We start from the raw sequence: 14104 nt of genomic DNA, 5'->3' as shown, positions 1-14104 counted from the left end.
AGGTTGGGCCAGACCAAAGTTCTGGGCCCAGAGCTCCATCCAGATCTCTCATGTTGGTGACAGGTACCCAACTGTTTGAGCCATCATCATCTGCCTCCCAAGCTGCACGTTAGCAGGAAGCTGGATTGGAAGTGGAGGCAAGACCCAGTGCCAGGCATGCTGATAGTAGGCTGTAGGCACCCCAAGTGGTGGCTTAGCCCACAAAGGAGCCACAGTATCTGCCCCCAAAGTAACTCGTTGACAGAGTGGAGTCCGTTAGCCCACATCCTAGTTGCTGGCTTTGCCTGACAGTGCCACCGCCTCTCTGGCCAAACTGGGCACCATAGGAGTGCAGCCTTCCTCACAGGGGCATGCCCAACACGGCACCGCTGCCACCGAAGATGAACAGATGCTCGTGGTGGGACCCAACCTCGAAACAGGCGACCTGGAGGGGCAGTGTCCACCCGGGGTTGCAGCTCTGAGACTCCGTTCCTACCAAAGCCAAGCCAAGCATCAGCGGCTCCCCGAGGACCTTGGCGAGGGCTGTGTGGGCGCGGCCTATCCAGGTTCTACTACCGTGGGTGACATCGTCACCACGTCCCCAGTGGTGCGACCAGACTCACAGCGGGACTGACAGCAGCCCAGCTGGCCTGCGAGCACTGCCTCGTGTGTGGCTCCCACGGTGACGAGAGCAGTACTGCCGCTCCTGAGCCGGCTCAAACTACACTTTCCAGTTCGCGCGTCGACTACAGCTCCCTCAAGGCACTGAGAGGCACTTCCGCCCGAGTCTGCGCAGACTGCAGTTCTCAGTGGCGCGGGGACCAGCTCGGTCCCGGACTACAACTCCCACAATGCATTGGGAGGCACTTCCGCCCGAGTCTGCGCAGACTACAGTTCCCAGCGGCCTTGGGACCCGCTCGCTCCTGGGCTGCGGCTCCCGCAAAGCCGTGAGCTGCGCTTCGTCCCCGGGGCCGGCACCGACTGCTCCGAGGCTTGGTGTCCGTGCGCGCTTCTACGTTTCCGCTTTGCTGCAGACTCCGTTTCCCGGCCAGCTGGGCGTCCGCAAGCCCCTGCCTGCGTTGTAGCCACGACGCTCGCGGAGGCCGTCAGCCCCCGAGGCAGTGCGGGGACCGTAAGTGAACCGCGTGCCCGGCCCGGCTCCGCTCGCTGGCTGCGCGACTGGGCACGCCTCCCCCGTGCGCCCCTCCTGGGAAGTAAGAAACACACGCACCCCTCTCCCACAGAACTGTCGGAGGCGGAAAGTGAGGCAGACCGCCCATGGCCCCCGCCTGCCAGGCGTCTCCCCGTGACCTTCCGACCCCGGCCCAGCCGCCCCCGAGGCCACGAGACGCGCGTGGAGGCACAGTCTCCTCTCCGGCCAGCTCCTGCGGCGCCCTTGGCCTTACCCGCACGGCCACGCCCTCGCGGTGGTGAGGTCCTGGCAGGGAGACAGCGCGCCCTGGGGCACTGGACCGCGCGCCCCGGTCGTGTCTCCACGCAGGCAAACAATGTTTGTGTACACACGCAAGTTTATTGTCGCGCTGCCAACGGCCTCAGTGTCATTTACCTGCCGCTGGGGACGTGGCCAGGCCGGATGCCCGGTGACCCCGGGCAGATTCGCGGCGGCCCCTGCGCTCCGGGGTCAGAGCTTCCAGGTTCCCTCGCACACAGCCCGGTACGTGTCTGCCGTCAGGGGCCGGAAGTCCTGCGCCCGGTTGTCCAGGATAAACAGGGGGTCAGTGATGACCCCCACGTCGAAGCCTTCACGCACCAGCCGAGACTTCATCAGTTTGAACGTGCTGGTGATCTCCAGGCTGTCCTGCAGGGCAGTGACGTCAGCCCAGGCGGCGCCCCCGCCCCCGCGCCCCCCCCGCGCCGCCGCGCGCTCACCTGGATGCGGATGAAGTGGGGGACGGCGTAGGCTGGAAGCCACGTGCGGGCGTGCTGGTACAGCTCCTGCCCGCTGAAGGCCCGGCCGGGGGCCAGCTGCACGGCAGCCATGCCCACCTTGCCCTCACACCCTGTGGGGCACACCGGTCACTCGTGGCTCACCCACCTCGCAGCGCCACAGCCGCCCCTTCCCGCCCGGCCCAGCGGCAGGCGCGTCTCTCCCCGACGCAGCTGTCGGAGGCGGAAAAGGGGGCACACCCTCCTCACCTGGCACAGCCACGCCATAGACGTTCACTTCCTGCAGAAAGTCCACCGAGGACAACACGCCCTCCACCTCCCGGGTAGACACGTTCTCCCCCTTCCAGCTGCGAAGGTGGAGCCAGACGGTGGCCACGCCCCCGCGGGAGCGCCCTGGAACCCAGGCCACCCAGCCCCGCCTCTTCAGCCCGGCCCCCGCGAGGGTCTGGAAGCGCCCTGAGCCCCGCCCGAGGCCGGCCCGAGACACCCCGCCCCGCACCGGAAGGTGTCCCCGAGGCGGTCGCGGAAGTACAGGAATCCTTCCTCATCCATGGCCAGGACGTCGCCTGTGTTGTAGTAGACGTCGCCTTCGCGCCGCACGCGCCGCACCAGCTTCTGTTCGGACTGCTTTCGGGGTCCGCGGTAGCCCAGGAAGGGGTTGCGGCCTAGCACTTGGGTCAGCAGCAGCCCCGCTTCCCCTGGAGTAGGAGCAGGGTATGAATGATGAGCAAGCGCCCCAGGAGCCTGCCAGGCCTCTGTTGGAGGTTTCCAACATGGTGGGCTGGTGACCCAGCAGCCTGCCAGAGGCCGAAACCAGAGAGAAAGAGGCGGAGACCTTGGGAGCCAGGGACAGGGAGACAGAAATCAGCAACGCAGGAGAAGAGAATGTGACAGCAGGAGCCTAGGATAAGAATGGAGGAGGAACAGACAAAGGCTGGATACAGCTAGACCCTGCCAGGTCCCAGGAGAAGCGAATACAGGACAAGGGGCTGATCCCTGGGAGGCTGCGACCCCACAGAAAGTTCGGGAGAACTCAGGTGGACACCCAGAGACCTGGCAGATTACAGCAAGAGGGGAGGCGGGGGAGCTGGGCAGAGTCAAGACGCTGGGAGACGGGCGCCAGAGAGCCGTCAAACAGGCCCGGGGCTGGGTTCCAGACGGGGGCTGTGGAGACCCTCATTGGTCACCACTCCCGTTGTCGTGCACTGAGGGTCTCTACCCCTCCCACACCCAGGGAAGTGCCCCGGCCTCCTACCTGGCCTCACAGGGATGCAGAATCCCTGACTGTCCCTCACGGGCTCCTCTGCCTCCGTGTCAAACTGTACGAGCTCAAAGGGCAACAGCAACTAGAGTGGAGGAGGGCGGGGAGCATTGGCAGAGGTCCGGTGGGCCCAGACTCAGGACCGGCGCCAGCCGGGCAGCCCACCCACTCACGCGAAGGAAGCAGCTCATCTTGCCCAAGGCCCCGCAGCGCCCTGGGTAGTTGATGAAGCCAACGTTGCCCTCTGTGGAGCCGTAGACTTCCCAGATCCGAATGGGCCCGAAGCGCTGCTGGAAGGCCTCCCAGACATCTGCCCGGAGCCCGTTGCCTATCGCCAGGCGCACCGAGTGTGTCCGGTCCTCTGGGTGCTGCAAGGACACCCCAAGGATGAGGACCAGAGCCCTTCCCTCAAGGAGGAGGGGCTTTCCCACCTTGGAGTTACCCTGGAGAGTTATGGGATCTAAGGGATCTACCTTAGATCTAAGGGATCCTTAGACGCCTAAGGGATCTTGGGTCGTAAGAGCAGTCAGTAGAGTCCTTAGCTGGAGGGCCACATGCAGAAGCTACCCAAGCGCCTGGCCCGGGGGAGTTACCTAGGGGAGAAGGAGACCTCATCTCCACTGGGACAGCTACCTGGAACTCTGACCTGGCTGCCTGCAGGCCTGACCTGGAAGGGTTATGTGGGGGTCTTTTCCTGGAAGGCACCTGGAGATTCCTGCAGCCCTACCTTAAGGTGTTGCCCAAGGGCCTTACCTGGCGCTCTCCCTGCAGGGATACCGAGGACCTTCTCTGGGGACAGCACTTCACTGCTTTATAAAGACGAGATCAGCTCAGCTCTAGTGACTATCCTGAGTCATACCCTGTTCTAGTCACTTTACGTACATTTAACTCAGTTAGTTTTCATGTTACTCCTACAGAAAGTACCTGTTTCTATCCCTGTTTTCCAGAAGAGGACACTGAGGGTGAGAGATGTCACCTGCCCACAGTAACACAGCTGACCAAAGAAAACCTAATAGAGGGCTTGTGTGGAACTCCTTATCTGGGGTTCTTGGGTGGAGGACCTTGCTGGGGTTCTGAACTTGAATTGAGACCTTTACCTAGGTCACCTGGGATTTCATACCTGAGGTGTTCACCATGCAGCCCTCACCTGGGGAACATTGCACAGGTACCGCAGGACCTCGCCCACATACAGAATCACTGTCACACCGTGCTGCCGACAGTCATTCCAGAAGGCGGAGGCAGAGAACTTGGGGGCCAGGACACAGGTGGCTCCTGGGAGGAAGGAGAGGAGGGGCTCACAGGTTATGCCTCCACGGGGCTGTGAGAAGGCAGCTCATTGAAACACAAGCTGGGGAGAGCGCCTAGCACATCAGTTCAGGTGCTACTTGGGTTCCAGTCCTGGCTCCCCTTCTGATTCCAGCTTCCTGCTAAGGCACACACTGGGAGGCAACGGATGATGGCTCAGGCAGGTGGACCCCTGCCGCCCACCTGGGAGGCCAAGGTGGAGTTCTAGACTCCTGACTTCAGCCTGGCTCAGCCTGTTTGCATTTGGGGAGTAAAACAGCAGCTGGACGATTCTCTCGATCTCTCTCCCTCCCTCCCACCGTCTCCCTCCCCCGACCCATTTCTATCTGTCTCTCCGCCCTTCAAACACAACTGCAATGGGATGTTGAACTGTGCCCCTGGCCCTGATGAGAACAGTCAGGCCTGTGTTCAAATCCTGTCTGCAGGATACACAGAAAGCTCAGTGCCGTAGCAAAGTGAGCTCTGCTGAGTAAGAGCCGTGGATGCAATTTAAAAAGATTTATGTATTTATTTCAAGGCAGAAAGAGAGAAAGATCTTCCATCCTTTGGTTCATTCCCAAATGGCCACAACAGCCAGATCTGTGCCAGGAGCTAGAAACTCCATCTGGGTCTCCCACATGGGTGCCAGAGGCCCGAATACTTGGGCCGTCTTCTGCTGCCTCCTCAGGTGCATTCGCAGGAAGCTGGATCAGAAGGGGAGCAGCTGAACTGATATCAGCACTTTGATATGGAATGCCAGTGCTGCAAGCCGCGGCTCAATCAGCTGCACCATGGTGCCGGCCATAGGACTGTGAATGTTAAAATTCTTTTTTTTTTTTTTTTTTGACAGGCAGAGTTAGACAGAGAGAGAGACAGAGAGAAAGGTCTTCCTTCCATTGGTTTACCCCCTAAATGGCCGCTACGGCTGGCGCGCTGCTCCAATCTGAAGCCAGGAGCCAGGTGCTTCCTCCTGGTCTCCCATGGGGTGCAGGGCCCAAGGACCTGGGCCATCCTCCACTGTACTCCCAGGCCACAGCAGAGAGCTGGCCTGGAAGAGGGGCAACCGGGACAGAATCCGGCGCCCCGACCAGGACTAGAACCCGGGGTGCCAGCACCGCAGGCAGAGGATTAGCTAAGTGAGCCGCGGCTCCGGCCAATGTTAAACATTCTTGAGTATGACAAATGAATACCCATCTGGGTAGGTGGGTGGAAAGGTGAGTGGGTGGGTGGACAGATCGGGTAGGTGAATTAGTGGATGGGTGGATGGTGGCATGGATGGTTAGATGGGTGAGAAGTTAGGTGAACAGATGGACGGGAGAACTGGTGGGTGGACACAGGGATTTAAGGCCCAGGGGCTGGCATTGTGACACAGTGTGTTAAGCCTGCTTGTGACACCAGCATCCCAAATTGGAGTGCTAGTTTGAGTCCTGGCTACTTCTGATCTGACTCCCTGCTGTGTGCCAGGGAAGACAGCAGAAGATGGTCCAAGTACTCGGATCCCTGCCACCCAAGTGGGAGACCAGGATGGCATTCTTGGCTCCTGGTTTCTGTTGGTCCAGCTCTGGTTGTTGTGGCCATTTGAGGAGTGAAGCAGCAAATGGAAGGTGGACCTCTCTCTCTCTCAAATTTAAGTAAATATTTTTTTTAAAAAACCCTGCCGGCGCTGTGGCTCAGTGGGTTAACGCCCTGAAGCGCCGACATCCCATATGGGCGCCGGTTCTAGTCCCGGCTGCTTCTCTTCCAATCCAGCTCTCTGCTATGGCCTGGGAAAGCAGTGGAAGATGGCCCAAGTCCTTGGGTGCCTGCACCCGCGTGGGAGACCCAGAGGAAGCTCCTGGCTCCTGGCTTCAGATCGGCACAGCTCCGGCCATTGCGGCCAATTGGGGAGTGAACCATCGGATGGAAGACCTCTCTCTTTCTGCCTCTTCTCTCTTTGTGTAACTCTGACTTTCAAATAAATAAATAAATCTTTAAAAAAAAACAAAAACAAAAACAAAACAAAACCTAGTGAGCCGTGGCGCCGGCACACCGGGTTCTAGTCCCGGTCGGGGCGCCGGATTCTGTCCCGGTTGCCCCTCTTCCAGGCCAGCTCTCTGCTGTGGCCAGGGAGTGCAGTGGAGGATGGCCCAGGTGCTTGGGCCCTGCACCCCATGGGAGACCAGGATAAGTACCTGGCTCCTGCCATCGGATCAGTGCAGTGTGCCAGCCACGGCGGCCATTGGAGGGTGAACCAACGGCAAAGGAAGACCTTTCTCTCTGTCTCTCTCTCTCACTGTCCACTCTGCCTGTCAAAAAAAAACAAACAAACAAAAAAAAAAACCTGCCAACTTAAATGTCAGTATCCCTGCACCCAAAGCAACATCTGCACATGTGCTTGGTGAGGCAACAAGTAGGCGTTCCCTTTGATGCTGTGTCTGCTTTTGGTGAGGAGATAACATGTAATGCCCTCCATGTGGAAATGAGCCCTAGGTCCTTGAAAGTGTCTGCTTTGTTTCTGATCTCTGTGGAGACATTTCCTTCACTGGGGAAGATCTTCAAGAGCTGCCCAGCTGGCACTGTGACACATGGGTTAAAGCCCCAGCCTGCAGCGCCAGCATCCCATGTTTGCACCAGTTTGAGTCCTGGCTACTCATCTTCCGATCCAGCTCTCTACTGTGGCCTGGAAGAGCAGTGGGGGATGGCCCAACTCCTTCAGCCCCTGCACCCACGTGGGAGACCCGGAGGAAGTTCCTGGCTCCTGGCTTGGGATCAGCTCAGCTCTGGCCATTGTGGTTATTTGGGGAGTAAACCAGAAGAATGGAAGACCTCTCTCTCTGGCTCTACCTCTCGCTGTAACTCTTTCAAATAAATAAATAAATAAATAAAATCTAAAAAAAAAAAAAAAAAAAAAAAAAGAGCTGCTCAGACCAATAGGAGGAAGGTCAATGGGAAGCTTCCCTAATCAACATAGCCTCTCTGTGAACACAGAGTTCTTCCCAAGAACAGTAGAAACTGAATCTGACAACACCTCTATGAGGAATTTCCTTTATTTTATTTATTTATTTATTTATTTTTGACAGGCAGAATGGACAGTGAGAGAGAGAGACAGAGAGAAAGGTCTTCCTTTTGCTGTTGGTTCACCCTCCAATGGCTGCCGTGGCTGGTGCACTGCAGCAGGCGCATTGCGCTGATCCGAAGCCAGGAGCCAGGTGCTTCTTCTGGTCTCCCATGGGGTGCAGGGCCCAAGCACTTGGGCCATCCTCCACTGCACTCCCTGGCCACAGCAGAGAGCTGGCCTGGAAGAGGGGCAACCGGGACAGAATCCGGTGCCCCGACCCAGACTAGAACCCAGTGTGCTGGTGCTGCAAGGTGGAGGATTAGCCTGTTGAGCCACTGCGCTGGCCTCTATGAGGAATTTCCAATCTAACCAAAAATGCAAGGGGAAAAGGAGCAGAGACCTGATAACAAAGAGAATGTGGAGGCTTTACAAAAAGACAGTGGGGTAATTGGAACATGAACTGGGTATCAAATGATCTTAGAGTTACTGTTAATTTTGTCTGGTGTGATAATCATTGCAGTTACAGCTTTCTTGTCCTTATATGTTAGAGGTACATACTGCAATATTTACAGTCAAAAAAACCTATTTCTAGGATTTGCTCTGAAATAATACAGAAAGAAGGGAATGCCTATGTAATAAACCGGCAACATGGTAACATCTGTTGAAACTGTAAGGTAACAAATGTATTGGGCCCGGCACCCTAGGCTAATCCTCCGCCTATGGCACCAACATCCCATATGGGTGCCAGATTCTGTCCCAGTTGCTCCTCTTCCAGTCCAGCTCTCTGCTGTGGCCCGGGAGGGCAGTGGAGGATGGCCCAAGTGCTTGGGCCCTGCACCTGCATGGGAGACCAGGAAGAGGCACCTGGCTCCTGGCTTCAGATCAGCACTGCGCCAGCGCAGCGGCCATTTGGGGGTGAACCAACACTGTCTCTCTCACTGTCTAACTCTGCCTGTCAAAATAAATAAATAAATGTATCTTCCCTTTCTTTTCACATTTTTAAAAAAGATTATTTATTTATTTATTTGAAAGTCAGTTACACAGCGGGAGAAGGAGAAGCAGAGAGACAGAAAGGTCTTCCATCTGCTGGTTCTGTTAAGTAGGAAGTCAGATATGAGCTTATATGTGTGACAAAGGCCTAAGGAGACATCTATGTCCAGCATATGCATCTCAAAGTCATCCCAATAACCTTCCAGGGCAGCCCAGTATCTACATCCTGCCCTGCCCCTTCTACCCGATAACCTGCCAGGTGAGGGTCCCCGTCCCTTCTGCCTGATAATCTTCCAGGTGCAGCCCAGTATCTGCACTTCAAATATCCTGCTCAGATCTTGATCCTCCAGGGGGTCCTGCCCATCCTTCCTCTAACCAGGGCGGTGCCAGCCAGGCTTCCCCTGTCTGATAACTTCAGGGGGAAAACTCAGATAGGAATTTTTCTATTTATATCCAAGAAGTCCTTTGTTCTAGGAGGAACAGAGGTGGGGAGGCAAAACCCCCAGCCTCAACCAGACTGCGTGCTCAGCCCTCTGCCTCTCTGCTGAGCCATGCGCCTGGCCTGCCCAGGTGCATTCTCTCCACTCAACCATGTAACCCTGCTCTCCCTGTCCGAGTGACTGGGCACTCTCTCCCAGGTCCTGTCTGGAGAGGTGCCCGTCTGTTCTTAGAGATGTCCCTTCCCTAATAAACCTTGCTGTGTTGCTTTCCACTACTCTCTATCTCACACCTGAATTCTTTCCTGCACGAAGACAAGAACCTTAGCATTCTCCAGTAACAGTTCAATTCCCAACTGACTGCAACAGCTGGAGCTGCGCCTATCCAAAGCCAGGAGCCAGGAGCTTCTTCTGAGTCTCCCACATGGGTGCAGGGGCCCAAGGGCTTGGGCCATTTCTACTGCTTTTCCAGGCCATAGCAGAGAGTTGGATCGGAAGAGGAGCAGCTGGGACTTGAACCGACACCCCTGTGGGATGCTGGCAGTGCAGCGACAGCTTCCCCTGCTACGCCACAGCGCTGGCCCCTCTTTTCATATTTCAACTAAAACTACTAATCTGTGATTTATCCCATGACTAATCTTGTGAGCCATCCAGATGTCTGTTCAAACAGGAGAATAATGTTTGCCTAACAATTTCAGGAGCCAACTGCAAGGAAATGACTGGAATGGCAGACCTTACACCTCAGCTAAAGAAGGAATACACAACTACAAATGGCCAAGCTCCATATCAAAGAAACCTCCACCTGGGGTCCTCCATTGTGCCTGCAACACCAGGAGCCGGGCCAGGCTAAAGCCAAGAGCCAGGAACTGGGGCCAGCGCTATGGCAAAGTGGGTTAAGCTGCCGCCAGCAGTGCTGGCATCCCATATGACGATTGGAGTCCCAGCTGCTTCACTTCAATCCAGCTCTCTGCTGATGTGCCTGGGAAAGCAGTGGGAGATGGCCTAAGTGCTTGGGCCCCTGCAGCCACATGGGAGAGCAGGAAGAAGCTCCTGGCGCCTGGCTTGGGCTTGTCCCAGCCCTTGTGGCCATTTAGGGAGTGAACCAGTGGATGGATGACCTCTGTCTTCCTCTCTCTCTCTCTCTCTCTCTCTCTGTAACTCTGCCTTTCAAATTAAAAACAAACAAACAGAACAACCAGGAACTCCATCTGGGTCTCCCATATGGGCAACAAAGACCCAAGTACTTGAGCCATTACCATTTCTGCCATTAGTATCGCCAGGGTGCACATCAGCAAGAAGCTGGACTCAGTCCCAGGCACTCCGTATTCAAACTTGACCTTGGCCTCTCCTCATTGTGTTTTTTTTTTTTTTTTTTTTTTTTTTGACAGGCAGAGTGGACAGTGAGAGACAGAGACAGAGAGAAAGGTCTTCCTTTGCCGTTGGTTCACCCTCCAATGGCCGCCGCGGTCGGCGCGCTGCGGCCGGTGCACCGCGCTGATCCGATGGCAGGAGCCAGGAGCCAGGTGCTTTTCCTGGTCTCCCATGGGGTGCAGGGCCCAAGCACCTGGGCCATCCTCCACTGCACTCCCTGGCCACAGCAGAGAGCTGGCCTGGAAGAGGGGCAACCGGGACAGAATCCGGCGCCCCGACCGGGACTAGAACCCGGTGTGCCGGCGCCGCAAGGTGGAGGATTAGCCTAGTGAGCCGCGGCGCCGGCTCCTCATTGTGTTTAAGAGCAGGGTCTCTGGAGATACCCATTGCACCACAACAATGGCCACCAGGCTGAATTCTGAGTCAGGTGTCAAGGCAGACAGCCTCAAGGAGTGCATGGTGAGCATTCCCTCATCAGCTCCTGCTTGGGCCGTGCCACCAATCTGGCCCTGCCTCCTCACTGCCTCCCTGGATGCTCCTGTCAGCTCTCATCCAGGCCTGGGAATCGCTGCTGTCAGTCCCTTATCAAAGATTAGATCCCAGGGGTAGGCACTTGGCAGAACATTTAAACCATTGTTGGGATGCCTGCGTCCCATTTCAGATTGCCTAGCTTCAAGTCTGGGCTCTGCTCTCCATTCCAGTTTTCTGCTAATGTTCGTTCTGAGTGCTCAAGTACTTGGGTCCCTGCCGACCAAGTGGGAGACCAGGCTGAGTTCCTGGCTCAAGTTCTGGCTGCTCTACTTTCAGTTTAGCTTCTGCTAATGCTCTTGGGAAGGCAGTATGATCCAGTAAGTAGCTGGGCCCCTGCCACCTGCACAGGAGACCTGGATGGAGTTCCTGGCTCATAGTTTCAGTCTGGCCTTACTCTGACTGTTGGAATGAACCAACAGTTGGGAGATTCATTCCCCCCTCCTCCCTTCTCTCCTTTTCTCCCTCTCTCCCTTTCTTTCTCTGCCTTTCAAATAAATTCTAAAAAAAATGTTAAGTGAACCCCAGTGTGCTGGGTAATTTATGGGGTGTTATTACTGTCACCATTCCCCAGCCCTAGTAGCCTTTGACATAGACTTACTGGGTCTCAGTATCTTTTCCTTACCTGGCAGTTTTTATTTGAAAGTCCTCTGGAAAGCGAAACTCATTAAGTCAAGGAAACAGCACAGTTTCCCCTAAGGCTAACACAGTCAACGCCTCAGGGCTGACCTCAGTTCTGAGAGCAGCAGGAACCCACAGGCAGAACTCCCAATCACAGACTTGAAATCTACTTGTCACCCCTATTGCTAACACCCCCCATGTTATACTTGAATTGAGATATTTCTAGGAACTGCAAGACTTGATCAAATAAAGGGATACCCAGACAGACAGGAACCTACCTTTTACTATTCTGAAAGAAACATGCTGTCCCCTAAACACTGACCCATCAAGGAAGGCCACACACTGAGGACCACCCTGAGACCCACACATGAGCTGATCATGCAGGGTGCATCTCAACTCCGGACTATAAGACTCACAGCCTTAACTCTTGGAGAGGCTGGGAATTCATCAGTAACTTCCCAGCTCCGCTCTTTCTTCCACCAGCCTGATGTCCACGATTGGCTTTCTGTGAGCTGGGCAAGCGGACCCCGTTCTGGGTTCTGTAGCAACTCCTCCAACGAGCGTTGGGGTTGTGTTGCAGCATCACCTTGGCCACCTGCTGTAGTGGTCCCAATTGAAAGGATTCCCGGAGAATAGCTTACCAAGCTCTAAGCAGCCGAGGACCCCAAGGACAAGCCCCATCGTGTGGTACAGAGGCAGGACTACGTAGATGACATCGTCAGCTCTGGCCCCACACAAAGACAGCATTTTGCTCATCTGCAAGACCTTCTCCTGCGTGAGGATGGCCGGCTTTGGGAGCCCTGAGGGATGACAGAATGGGAGCTGAGAGGGTAAGGGGATTGCACAGAGGGGAGAGTGAGTGTCCGAGGGCCGTCAAGCATGGGGATCTGCGATTGGGTTCAGAGGCCAGATGCAGATGGAAAGTAACAGGTCAACACCAAAGGTCAGGAAGGGTTTCAGTAGCTGCTCACTGGGCAGAGGCAGGGTTCTGGCACTGGTCACTCAAGTCACGTTGTCAGTCAGAGGGCAGTGTGGGTTTCAGAGGTCATTTGAAGCACAGGACAAGGCTGGAGTTAGGTCGGGGTGAGAGTTCAAAGGCTGGGGCTGGGGCTGCTGGAACCCTTACCAGTGGTCCCTGAGGTGTAGATGAACATAGCAGGGCTTTTCCATGTGACCCCAGCACGTAGGTCAGCAGGCACTGGGCTGGAGGGCGCAGTGTCCAGGGCAGCTCCCAGAGCCCCCACCCCCGGTGTGGGGGAGCTGTGGCTAAGGTAGAAGCAGCAGATGTTCTCCTCCTGCAGCTTGGGAAGGACTTCCTGCAGGCTCTCCTGGAGGTCTGCAGGAATGGGGTAGAGAGGAAACTGAGGCAAGGTGCACCCTGGTCACGGGGCTGGGGGGGGGGTGGCGCTGACCCAGAGCTAGGGCAGAGGAGTAGCTAGCAGAGACAAACTTGCGCATATTCTCTCAAAGAAGGATTGAAACAGCCCAGGTGAGGGGAGAAGACTGAGAGACTGGTGACCTCAGTACTACTTTCCCGTTACGTTTCAAGTCTAATCGCTTGTGGTGGTGGATGAGTGGGAGCAAAAGGCTCTGCCCAGCCCCCACCCCCACCCCGGACTCCTGTCCTGCAGTCCATCCCTTGCCCCGTTCACTTCCATCCTCTGCTGGCCCAGGGGCCCTTACCTGGGTCCACCAGCAGCACCCTGGCCCCCGAAGTCAGCACAGCATGCACCAGGGGGGCACCACGGCCATGTGGGTTGATCCAGGCTACTGGGCAGCCCAGCTTGGTCAGCCCCAGATACAAACTCAGAGCAGGGATGGCGTGGGAGGTCAGCACCAGGAGGGCAACAGGCTCCCCAGGAGTTGGGCCACCATGGCTGCCCAGCTGAGCCTTCAGAGCCCACGCTGCCTGGCAGGCCCTGGCATCCAGCTCCTTGAAGGTGACAGAGCAGGCCCCAGGACCCGTCCAAACCAAAGATGTGTGGCCAGGCTGCGCTCGTGCTTGCCGCTCAAAGGCATCCACCAAGGTGTCAGGAGGCTGTCGATTCAAGCGTCTCTTGATCTTCAGTCCCAGGTGGATGAGCCTGACAAAGTAGGCGATGTCTGTGGGCAGCCAGCGCAGGCCCGGGGGCGGCCGTGAGGGTAGCACGGTCAGCATGAGGGCCGCAGCTGCAAGGCTCAGCCAGTGGGGCATCCAGGGGCTGAGCCAGGGTTGTGCCAGCACAGCCAGACCAAGCAGTACGCAGCACGTGGGGTCCCCCAGGAGCCAGCGTAGGGCCAGAGCCATTGCTGCTGGCCACAAGGGCTGCCCCAGGCCCCCCAGCAGAAATAACAGCAGCAGTAGAGAGGCGAGCTGCTGTCTTCCACCCATAGCCCCAGCTCTCTTCTGGACAAATGGCTGCAAATTCACAGGCTTATCTCTGTCCAGGGCTCCTGGCCGCAATGTCCAGCCCATCCACCCCGCCCTGGAGGCGGTGGCTCAGGCTCGGCTGGCAGTGGCTGCTCCGGTCTCCTGGTCTAGAACTCTGCCCCCAGCTCTTCTCCTGTTTTGCTGTTTATCTTCCTTATCAGCCCTGTCTTTCTCCAGAGGTCTTTCTCCTCCTTGGGCACCACCACCAGCCTGCCTGCTGTCCTGTTCGCCCAGTCCCCCCTCCCAGGGCTGGCAACTGCCTCCAACCGTGCCCGTTC

General features: G+C 56.7%; 1 protein-coding gene and 1 long non-coding RNA gene across 3 annotated transcripts; one reads left to right on the top strand and one right to left on the bottom strand.

Annotated features, from left to right (window-relative positions):
• The first annotated feature begins 854 nt into the window (after positions 1-854).
• On the top strand, positions 855-1527 carry LOC138846746 (uncharacterized). Its single transcript, XR_011384288.2, has 2 exons — positions 855-1111; positions 1224-1527. It is a non-coding gene; the product is annotated as an uncharacterized LOC138846746 (long non-coding RNA).
• Positions 1491-13808, bottom strand: SLC27A5 (solute carrier family 27 member 5). Of its 2 annotated transcripts, none has more exons than XM_002721897.6 (10): positions 13100-13808; positions 12543-12752; positions 12058-12216; positions 4296-4420; positions 3322-3516; positions 3143-3233; positions 2387-2585; positions 2137-2234; positions 1870-2000; positions 1491-1798 (listed from the first exon to the last, which is right to left on the bottom strand). In XM_002721897.6, the coding sequence occupies exons 1-10, from the start codon at positions 13785-13787 to the stop codon at positions 1622-1624; spliced, it is 2073 nt and encodes a 690-aa protein (XP_002721943.6). In that variant the 5' UTR covers positions 13788-13808; the 3' UTR covers positions 1491-1621. The 2 variants fall into 2 exon arrangements, with proteins under 2 accessions (XP_002721943.6, XP_008247251.3); XM_008249029.5 differs by having other exon boundaries at positions 1491-1793.
• Between the last annotated feature and the right edge of the window lie 296 nt (positions 13809-14104).

The sequence above is a fragment of the Oryctolagus cuniculus genome, chromosome 18 (genome assembly GCF_051225735.1).
Source record: "Oryctolagus cuniculus isolate XC-2025 breed Fujian yellow rabbit chromosome 18, ASM5122573v1, whole genome shotgun sequence".
In the NCBI taxonomy this organism is placed as follows: Eukaryota; Metazoa; Chordata; class Mammalia; order Lagomorpha; family Leporidae; genus Oryctolagus; species Oryctolagus cuniculus.
The sequence above is the reverse complement of the archived record's forward strand: the minus strand, read 5'-3'. Positions and strand labels throughout refer to the sequence as shown.

Coding starts and splice junctions, on each gene's coding strand:
- SLC27A5 (XM_002721897.6), bottom strand. CDS start 13,787: ATGGGTGGAAGACAGCAGCTCGCCTCTCTACTGCTGCTGTTATTTCTG. Junction 12,753..13,099: donor GGTGCTGCTGGTGGACCCAG/GTAAGGGCCCCT, acceptor CCATTCCTGCAG/ACCTCCAGGAGAGCCTGCAG. Junction 1,799..1,869: donor CCCACTTCATCCGCATCCAG/GTGAGCGCGCGG, acceptor ACTGCCCTGCAG/GACAGCCTGGAGATCACCAG.